Consider the following 9,490-nt stretch of genomic DNA (forward strand, 5'->3'; position numbering starts at 1 on the left):
TTTTCAGGTAAAAATATTAAGTCAATGTCCACAACAGTTATACTAACAGGCTTCTAGAGTAGGAGAAATTATAATGGGAAGGGAGTACATAAATATAAAATGATCGATCACAATTATACATATATCTTATTTATTGTATTACGCCGTGCTTATAAATTCTATAATTCATACATCAAAAAGATTGTTTCAAATATCGGGATTCCTAATAAACAGAAAAATTATGTAAGAAAGGAAAGTATTATCGATGTCCGGGAGAATTATATTTCAGTTTGTACATACTTGAACTAATTGCGTTTACGGTTTCCACAACTTTAAAAGACCATCTTCGCTGTAGGAGCATAAAAGGTTTTGGTGAGGATGATGCGTCAAACCTATGACATCTTTTTCGTGTATCTGATAAATAAAATAGTAAATTTGCAAAATGAGATCTATTGGCTTGGCAAGAACGGAATTTCAGATATAAAAATGATAAAAGAAAAATATGCTTACGTTGAGAGTTCTTTCCAGTTTTCCGGAGGATGTGGAGAAACAATAAAGGACAAGATCTTCGCCGACGCAGTAAATGAACTCACCTCGAGGACTTACCACGGTACACACGAAATCACCACCCTCTCTTTTACCACTCGAGAACGATCTAACTATTTGCCCTTGCATGTTCATAATTACCACAGTGTTCGAACGATTGCACACGACGAAATGTTCGGGGTTTCGCGGAAGAACGTGTATACTATTTACAGTTAAATCGGCAGCTCCTAAAGATTTATAAGTGCCTATGCACTCTGTCGTCTTTAAACTCCAAACTTTCACGGTTCCATCCGAAGACGCGCTAATCATTTGAAACAACTATCGTTATCGTTGAAAGTTTAAATAAAAGAAATATCGTACCTTATCACGTTGTGTCCATCCGGGGCGAAGACTACTTCATTTACAAAAGAAGCATGTCCACGAAACTCTTTCAAAGTCTTACCAGACTTAAGTCCATGTATCCTGCGAACCAAGAAGCTTGGTAAATAAGTATATATGGGGCGATAGTATGTAACAAATAAATAAATTAATTAATACCTTATAGTAGTATCGAACGATGCGGATAAAATTTGGCTATTGTCCCTGCTGAACTGGAGGCACGTGACACCTTTCGAATGTGCTTTCTCGAATCTTCTCAAGCACTGCCCGCTCTGAACCCTCCATACTTTTATCTTTCCATCTTGTCCACCACTGGCTAACATCTCGCTGTCGCGACTGAACGCCATCGATAATACTGCTTGTTCCATCATCATGAAATTGTCTTGAGCTTGGTATTTCAAGTCCTTTCTGATTTTACCAGTCGTGAAATTCCACACTTCGATAAATCCATCGACCGATCCAGTGACCAGGTATTGACCGTCAGGTGAAAATCGTGCGCATTCGACGTGAGATTTCTGACCGAACTTGATTTGCTTCGAGAGTTGCGTGGGATATTTTTCATCCTCTTGATCCCTTACTGCTGCCTTTCCTCTGAACAAATCTATCGTTGTACCAGGAGGAAGTAACCCCTGGTGCTGTTGCCATTTCAATGCTTGTCCTAAGAGCGCGAGTAGCCTGCTGGAAGGTACGACAGATACCTCGCCAGCTAAAGCTGTAGCTATATAAGCCCTTCTTTTTTCTTTTGTACTTCCATCAGGATATGCCTCTCGTGGATCAAAGTACGAACGTGCAAGTAAATTTTCTATGAAACAAAATACATATAATCTATTTGCATTCTTTTGACAAGAGAAAAATATGGTAACCTTAAAAAATCGTTTGCATACCTAAATGAATATATCTTTCAGGTTCCTGTTGTTTCATCATTATCATAGGATCTGTTTGTCTCAACAGTGATCGTGCTGCTCCTAATTCTCTCAGTTCAATCAATTCCAGAACGACCTAAAAGAAATTGGATTTATTAATATTAAGAAAATAAAATTATATTTTCTAAGTGCAATGAGAAACCTGTTCATATAAATCAATGAGCTTCTTATCTGGTAACTTTAATGACTGTATCGCTTTCAAAACAGTGTCCCAGTGTCCATTGTTTATATCTGCTACAAAACCATCCACGCTGTCTACTGTATTCAATGATACTCCTGTTTCTTCCTATAAGTGATACACGACACAATGAATCACAATAGTAATAAGTATAGATGAAATGTATTTGTCATTGATAGTAAATAATGTACCTGTAACGTTTGTAATGTTTTCACGAGATTTGATTCTTTAAGGTACTGTTGTATCAAACGAATTACACTGAAAACAAAGAAAATAGATAAATGATAGTGATTAAAAACGCTGGCCACAGTATTACTCACTCCGCAGATTCAATTTCAATCGACATTTTTTACAGCCCTTCAGGATTCAAGTACTCAAAAGTAGATACATTCGATCGAGAATGAAACACAGTGATTAGGTTTGATTACGTTTATTTCTTATAAACAGAATGCAACAGAATGACAGAATGTAGACGATGCAATTTGCATAGCTATGGACTATGGGGCATGGGGGAGTTATGGCAGTTATGGTTGCTACAAAAGACTAAAGGGGGAAGCAGTTCTCGAGTTCAATCAGTTCAATGGTGGTGCACTCTACAGCTGATCATATCGAGACCAGCCTCCCCAGCTGTTGGTTAATGTCAGTGTCACTTAAATTAGAGGTTAGAGTTGTAGAAGTATGAAAACACCGGAAGAAAGAAAAAAGATATTACTTTCCATAGGTATATATGAAATAAAAATATAAAAGACGTAGTGGTGTAAGTTAGTTTATTTAAAAGGAGACCAGATATACATTATATCCGTTTCTTTTTACTTTTATTGATTCCACTGTGTGTTGCTTCTTAAAAATAAGTATACAATCTGAATGTTTAATGGAAATAAATGTACAAGGAAATTATCGTTATGTATTACTTGATTGAGAAATTAGTTGGTTCTCCGCTTGCATGTAAAACTGTTCTCCGAACCATTCCCTGTGCATTTCTAAATAACTGCGACATACAAAGATAAAATTTCATTAAAGTCAAACTGCTTAATCGTATGCGAAAGAAAATATTACCTGAGAAACATATCCAAATATTTTAAGAGAACCTTCAATTTCTTATGCGGTATGTCCGTCAGTTGAAGTAGCTCCGGTAACTTGACTGGAAGAAATTATGTTTTTAAGACCAATTATAAATTACAAAGCAGTTCTCTTAAAACTTTGTAAAACGATCATTGCGTACCGAAGAGTCGCGTTAAATGAATGGCACCGTAATAAGTGGACGGGTTCGGAGGAGAGCCTACGGATTTCGATGATTCCGGCATTAATCTCCATTTATTCGATTGTTGAAGCAAGGCGTTCACTTGCGCGGATGTAACGAACGGTATTCTCAACGTTACACCGCGTGGGCTAGAACAACGAGAACTTGTACTTGCAATACTAAAAAAAAATATCAATCGATCGTCAATGTTGATTGAAAAACGTGCTATATTAAATTTTAAGCTGTGGCTTGAAACTTACCTCGACATGTTTCCTGTATCCTGTTTAATCTCGTCGTACGATCTTAACTGTCTATTCTCATCGATAGAACTGATCCTACACGATCTCAGTCTGCGTCTGAAATTTGCCACCGATTTTGATGTATCTACTTCTTGATCGTGCTCTTGAAACGGTGGCAAATGAGCATATTCGTTGTCCTCATATTCTTCTTTAATCGAAATCTCCGAATGCCTTTAAATCGCATGAATCATATACAGTGACATATTATTAAATTATATTACACGTTTGACAGAAAACTTACTCGCTGGGCTCCTCTTTTACCAGAATCGGATGTTCCGCGTACAAGAAAGAAGATTTTAAATTACAATACTGTTCTTGTTCTTGCCTGTACAAAAGGAGATCGTGCAACGTGAAGTCGAAATATATACGTAAACCATCGGCAACCTCCCTACATATATTTATATCGTTAACTGTTTTTTCTATTGTATTATTCGCTTTGTTTCTCTGCGGTTTCTCCGGAATATTCGTCAGCTGTGTCGTAGTGAAATGTTGTACCCACGATTCTAAGATATTCCCGACGGTAGGTTGCGCGGGAAGGACAGCGAGCTGAAATCATCGTTCTCAAATTTTATATTCCACTTTCCCGATTGTCAAATCAATTAAGTACAGCGTTGCATATTTAATTCAGTTGCGTACTAGCAGCCCTGATTAGGTATACCTTGTTTTTACGTGTTATCAGGTCGTGATCTTGGTCCAGAATTCTTCTGAGAGTAGTCCCTATGTCGAGATCAATGCCTGGTTTTACGCTCGCACCTGACTGACTGCCACCTCCGCTATCTTCATCGTCGCTCGTTTCACCAACGTAATCCGAGCTACTTTCCGTATCCTCTTCAGTAATTATTTCCTTCGTTATTAAAATATAAACGTCATTGTTATTACAGTAAAAATCTATTGTTAGAGATTATATGTACCTCTGTGTCATAATCGGCATGTTGTCCCGAACTGCCGTCTTCCGATGATCCCGTTGTTGCAGACGTTGCTCGACTTCCACCGCTCCTAGCTCTTCGCCTTGGCTCTTGATTTTCAGTTTCGTTCAAACGCTCGGACAACTTATGACTTCTCTTTTTACGTTCTCTTCTGTACAAGTAAGCTCCCCTGTTTAAATTCACGTATCATTAAATGTCCACACTTTATAAGTAAGTGAGTAGAAATTGTGTCATTTATGATATATCATGTTTACAATTGTAATTGAGCCTTCTGAGCTAAATCTCGTTGCAATTGACGATTCTCTTCTGTATCTTTTAGTACATATTCCTCTGTTACACAGCGATCCCATGAAGAGTTCCATCCCTATTTAACGATCAGTTGCTTTGAAACACTTTGAGAAGAATTCGTATACCAAATATTCGGCAGGAGTGATTAATACGTACTTGGAAATGTATCAAATATTCAACAGCTTTGCGTCCCCTCTGATCTTTGTTGACTATAACATCGAGAACCTACAATTTCACGAGAATCAATGAAGAGATGCTGAGAAATCTCTGTTTCCTTCTCGAAATTTTATGTCTACTTGTCAAATACCTTAGAATCATACAGTACTTTGGCTTTCGTCGGATCCGGTTCGTAACAAAGAACTTTCTCACCGTCACAAAACTTGAATTTCGGTCCTCGGGTAGAAACCATACCTTTTCGTATGTTATTACCCGATCATGAATTTTTAGAGTAAACACTGATATTGAATAAAGTAACTGTTTTTTAAATAAACATAACCCTGAACAGTACTCTTAAATTCGACAGGCGAATATATTCTTCACCCCTCTGGCTAATCTTTGTTGATACTTGAAGGTAACTAATAATTATTTAATGCAATACATTTTAATGATAACGTAGCCAGAAATTTGATTTTCTCGTAGATCTGACGAACCCAGTAAGAGAAGAACCAAGAAACCCTGGCGACCCTAACCTTAGCTAGATATAAACATAAACATATGCGAGAAGAAATCATCAGGGGAAATAAAACGCACTGTTGTCATAACAACAATTTTCCAGCTCAACAAGAGAATTTTTTTTTTAAAATAAGTACACACGTAAATCAAGACGATAATAAGCAAAGTTTGCGAAATATATAACTCATATTTTCTATAATAAGTAGGTAGGTCGATGAAGTAAATCATCGTTACATTACCGATAAAATAGTATTATTACCACCAGAGATTACCATCTCTTCCCAGTGATAGTGCTTAACGTGTTGAAAGTCCTGAAATTTATTCAAATAATTTGAAAAGAATCGTAAAGCCGGGAACGGCGTGCTTTTAAATTTTGGCGCGGGGCCCTAGCCCGCCAAGAGTCTGCCATGCGCAGTCCGAGATCCAACGGCGGCCATGATGCGTATCCCCCACTCTCCCGACACTTGCGTTAGTCAGTTGTCTCTTGTGCATCGTGCTGGTTGGTTGTGTCCAGTTGTGCCGGCTGGGTTTATTTCGTAACAGTAACATACCGGCGTCTGACTTCGATCTTTAAACCCTTGTACTCTTATAATTATCACCACCGGCTTAGAAACTTGTTCTGACACATTTAACACCTAACGTAAGTGTTATAACTACTGTTCTTTCACTATTATTCCGAGAATTTCGCTATTGATTCCGATTGATCATTACGCGTTTGCTCGACTACTTGTTGAACGTTTATGAGACACATTGCTTATATTTTAACAAGTTTTCTGTACATTCTTTGATGATTCACGACTTTAGTCTTAGATTTCGATATCGTTAATAGATTTTATCTTTATACAGTCGTTTTAAATACGCATTTCCTTTGATTTTGTTTGACCAGATTCAGAGAGAAGTTGGCGCAGTGACGATGCTTGGCGCGCAATTGCAAGTCGATAGGGCGTAGATCGATATAATCGATCACATCATTCTGACTCGTTTGCACAATTGGCAAGGTACTGTGGTGTTCTTTCGCATATCATTAATTAATTTCTCTTTATTTCTACCCATTGTTAATATTAATTGTGCTTCGCTTCCAGATTATTATTCTTTCAGGTTTTTCTTGTGACCGCGCAATGCGGTCTTGTGTTAGAATCAGTGTTTGCTTCGTAATTATGTATTTTTCTTGATTTTGTGGCCGCGCGCAATGCGGTCGTAGAGCCTTGCTTCATATTTGCATTATAGTTTGCAATTTTTCTAGTTATTTAGTCAATTTACAATGTCATTTCCTATTTCGTAATTCTGTCTTAATAAATGTTATCGCGAAATCCGAGTCAGTGTTTGTTCGTCGATTAGAATTTGAACGGGCATGTCTATAGTTATCTAGTCATTATCTTTTTATTCTTGTCTTGTCCTCAAGAAAGAAGGTAGCGCGAAGAGAAGGCATTCTTCGGTGGGCAGCAATGTAAGCATATTTTCATGTTCTATCATTCGATCTTTATCTTTTGTTCTTAGTCGAATTTACTCGAATCGAATATTTTCGATGGTTATTGTTGAAATTAGACGTAGTTATGTAGTACACACTCATGCGTTACCCCCTCCTCCCATATTTTCAGAACGTGCCTGTCCAAACGTGTTTTGTTTACGTTCGGCGCGTAGAAAGAAAAGCTCCGTGTCTCACTCTTACACATTTACCTCACCTTTCCATACCTCTCACTTCTTTCACGACCGAAACAACCATGCATTATTGTGTTTATTGAATAGTTGAAGTATAATTACAAGATTTTAAGGACGATTTTACTTTTTTTGCAGGGGTCTTATCTCGGTTGCTCCAAGAATATTCGGTGACCGCGCGCAATGCGGTCGGTAGACTCAGTGTTTGTTTCGTAGTAATTTTTAGTTGATTTCAATTTCGATTTCGAATATCTTTCAGTCAATTTCGACTTGATTCATTATATCTTCTTTTCTAATTCAATTTTATAATTCTTGATACATTTAATCGCGAAATTAGAGTCAGTGTTGTTCGCCGATTAATATTTCTTTTATTGCTATTTCTAACATTCTCAAAATGGTCATTCAGTGTTATTAGAGTCGCGCGTTTAAAGTCACATCAAGAACGAAGAATATAAGAGATTATGCGGTACTCCTCGAGAGTACAATGTAAGTATCTTCGCATTTTTCATTTCAAATAACTTTGCTTCCTAATTTTCACCAGTTAAATCGTGAATAGAATTTAGTAAATTTGATTATAGCTTCGTCTTTTGATTACAATATTGGAAATTCGAAAAATGATTGAATAAATCATAGCGCTTCTTTTCTTTTTAAGTTGTTACAGTTTTCATCTTTATTCTTCTTCTTCTTCGACAACCGGCGGATGGTTCCTGACATTCCTCAATTTTGGGGTGGCCGAAGCAGCATCAATCGAGGTTTTCATCATCGGTGAGTCGCATGCTTTTAAGTTCCTCCGGTCATGTCGTAGGACGAAGGGTCCGAAATGGTACGGGTGACTGGTTGTACTTTTTAATTATTTCATCTTCTGAGTATTTATAATATTATAAATGCTCTGAAGTAGCATATTTCATTTATGTGTTCATATTTCATGTATGTGTTCGTATTTCATTTATGTGTTCATATTTCATTTATGTGTTGGCTCAAGTCAGAGCTTCTTGTATTCGCGATTTATTTCGTATTAATGAGAACGAGAGTGAGGACAAATATTTTATTGGACAATAGAAATAGAGTAAATTGATACATAGTTATTGCATGGTCAGTATGATTTCATTTTAGCATGTAGGGTGTAGTCGTGAAGTTGGACGTCCTCGAACCTCGTGTCTGAGGAATTCTCAGATTTTATTTGAAATTACTAAACTATAGAATACGTTCTCAAGTTTTAATACACAATGTGTTATTATGAGTAACAAATTAAATAAATACTTAAAATGAAAAGTTGATTGACTCTCGTTCTCTCATACAATTCGTTAGAGTAGCGAATTTTGGCAAGCGATTACAGGTCACCGGTACGTACATACCTTAGGGTGTGAATCTGTGTATGCTAAGCTCGGCTGCGGAGGCGTCCCGGGACGCCTCTCTCAGGCCCTTGCATCCGAGTATCATGAGAGTCCGTACGTACCGTCGTGCCGTCTGATTCTGTCGATTTGTCTGTCTTACCAGTTATAAATATAGGAGTATAGAGGAATAGGCAATCGACTGATATAGAACAAATCATCTTTTTTGTATATATCTTTATTACCAAAATATGGTACAGGCTGTTCGAACCGTGTCTGTTTCAACACAGGAGAAGAATAGCGCATTATTAGAGAAAATTCTCGTGTCTTTATTTGTTCACTTGTTCCAACATTCATACGATTTAAATTATTGTATTGAAATGAAAATCTGTGATGCGTGTATGTTGTACATTCATTGTACATACATAGTAAGTGATGTAGATATAATGAAAGAAAAGATGAAGATAACAGTAACGAGATTATTATACATATAAGTGTACTATGAATTCGCACATTTATTTCTGCACACCATAAGTTCAGACATTCAGATAATTATAATAAATCGGGTGGGGGTGGGGGGTTGGGGGTCGCTAATTGTAATAATAGGTCCATCGACGATACGAATAATTATATCGACACGTTTCTTATCTAATACTCAATAATTCTTAAGTATTGGTCGGAAATAAAATAAATACATAGCGCATGTGTTTAAATATATCTTCAGGAACTTTTCTTGCGACGTCAAGGGGAGTCATCTAATTTTCACATATTTTTCTATGTGCCTGCGCTCTTTTTGTCGTCGCATGCTCGCACTAGAGTTCAACAAGCCGCAAAATATAGAAGCGAATAATTAGACATTTCTATTTAACAATTAAATTAAAACAACGAACGAGCGCAATCGTCAGAATGACAAAATTAGTGTTTGTCAGTGAGTGTACGTGCTCCACTAAAAGTATAGTCTTTCTGCGATGATACCGCTAATTCTCTTTCACATTAACACTGTTCCTACTTTTGACAAAAGACACCTTCTGAAATCTTTGCTTAAAATTATTATTATTATTATTATTATTATTA

General features: G+C 36.9%; 2 protein-coding genes and 1 long non-coding RNA gene across 4 annotated transcripts; 1 reads left to right on the forward strand and 2 right to left on the reverse strand.

Moving 5' to 3' along the window:
- Nucleotides 1-107: 107 nt before the first annotated feature.
- Smu1 (Smu1 spliceosomal factor) lies at nucleotides 108-2,536 on the reverse strand. The gene is made up of 9 exons (XM_018020443.2): nucleotides 2,325-2,536; nucleotides 2,196-2,262; nucleotides 1,969-2,112; nucleotides 1,788-1,902; nucleotides 1,063-1,705; nucleotides 886-987; nucleotides 490-826; nucleotides 280-393; nucleotides 108-202 (listed from the first exon to the last, which is right to left on the reverse strand). Exons 1-8 carry the CDS (start codon nucleotides 2,348-2,350, stop codon nucleotides 295-297), a joined length of 1,533 nt encoding a protein of 510 aa, XP_017875932.1. The 5' UTR covers nucleotides 2,351-2,536; the 3' UTR covers nucleotides 108-202; nucleotides 280-294.
- A 218-nt stretch (nucleotides 2,537-2,754) lies between these two features.
- msl-3 (male-specific lethal 3) lies at nucleotides 2,755-5,520 on the reverse strand. 2 transcript variants are annotated; one of them, XM_018020444.2, is made up of 10 exons: nucleotides 5,065-5,520; nucleotides 4,914-4,982; nucleotides 4,724-4,833; nucleotides 4,455-4,638; nucleotides 4,202-4,387; nucleotides 3,785-4,089; nucleotides 3,505-3,714; nucleotides 3,227-3,423; nucleotides 3,061-3,145; nucleotides 2,755-2,992 (listed from the first exon to the last, which is right to left on the reverse strand). In XM_018020444.2, exons 1-10 carry the CDS (start codon nucleotides 5,164-5,166, stop codon nucleotides 2,905-2,907), a joined length of 1,536 nt encoding a protein of 511 aa, XP_017875933.1. In that variant the 5' UTR covers nucleotides 5,167-5,520; the 3' UTR covers nucleotides 2,755-2,904. The 2 variants fall into 2 exon arrangements, with proteins under 2 accessions (XP_017875933.1, XP_017875934.1); XM_018020445.2 differs by having other exon boundaries at nucleotides 3,227-3,393; nucleotides 5,065-5,518.
- Nucleotides 5,521-6,424: 904 nt separating this feature from the next.
- Nucleotides 6,425-7,832, forward strand: LOC113464017 (uncharacterized). The gene is made up of 3 exons (XR_003388846.1): nucleotides 6,425-6,876; nucleotides 7,224-7,571; nucleotides 7,738-7,832. It is a non-coding gene; the product is annotated as an uncharacterized LOC113464017 (long non-coding RNA).
- Nucleotides 7,833-9,490: the final 1,658 nt, after the last annotated feature.

Source organism: Ceratina calcarata, unplaced genomic scaffold (assembly GCF_001652005.2).
Source record: "Ceratina calcarata isolate Rehan_Ccalc_2016 unplaced genomic scaffold, ASM165200v1 scaffold226.2, whole genome shotgun sequence".
In the NCBI taxonomy this organism is placed as follows: domain Eukaryota; kingdom Metazoa; phylum Arthropoda; class Insecta; order Hymenoptera; family Apidae; genus Ceratina; species Ceratina calcarata.

What these genes read in the sequence shown, in the direction of transcription:
- Smu1 (XM_018020443.2), bottom strand. Translation starts at nt 2,350, where the DNA reads ATGTCGATTGAAATTGAATCTGCGGA. An exon ending in TGAAAGATATATTCATTTAG is followed by an intron (nt 1,706 to 1,787) that starts GTATGCAAACGA and finishes TTTGTTTCATAG; the next exon opens with AAAATTTACTTGCACGTTCG. An exon ending in AACTGGAAAGAACTCTCAAC is followed by an intron (nt 394 to 489) that starts GTAAGCATATTT and finishes TTTATTTATCAG; the next exon opens with ATACACGAAAAAGATGTCAT.
- msl-3 (XM_018020444.2), bottom strand. Translation starts at nt 5,166, where the DNA reads ATGGTTTCTACCCGAGGACCGAAATTCAAGTTTTGTGACGGTGAGAAA. An exon ending in AAGTACTGTATGATTCTAAG is followed by an intron (nt 4,983 to 5,064) that starts GTATTTGACAAG and finishes GTGAAATTGTAG; the next exon opens with GTTCTCGATGTTATAGTCAA. An exon ending in TATTTGGATATGTTTCTCAG is followed by an intron (nt 2,993 to 3,060) that starts GTAATATTTTCT and finishes TGTATGTCGCAG; the next exon opens with TTATTTAGAAATGCACAGGG.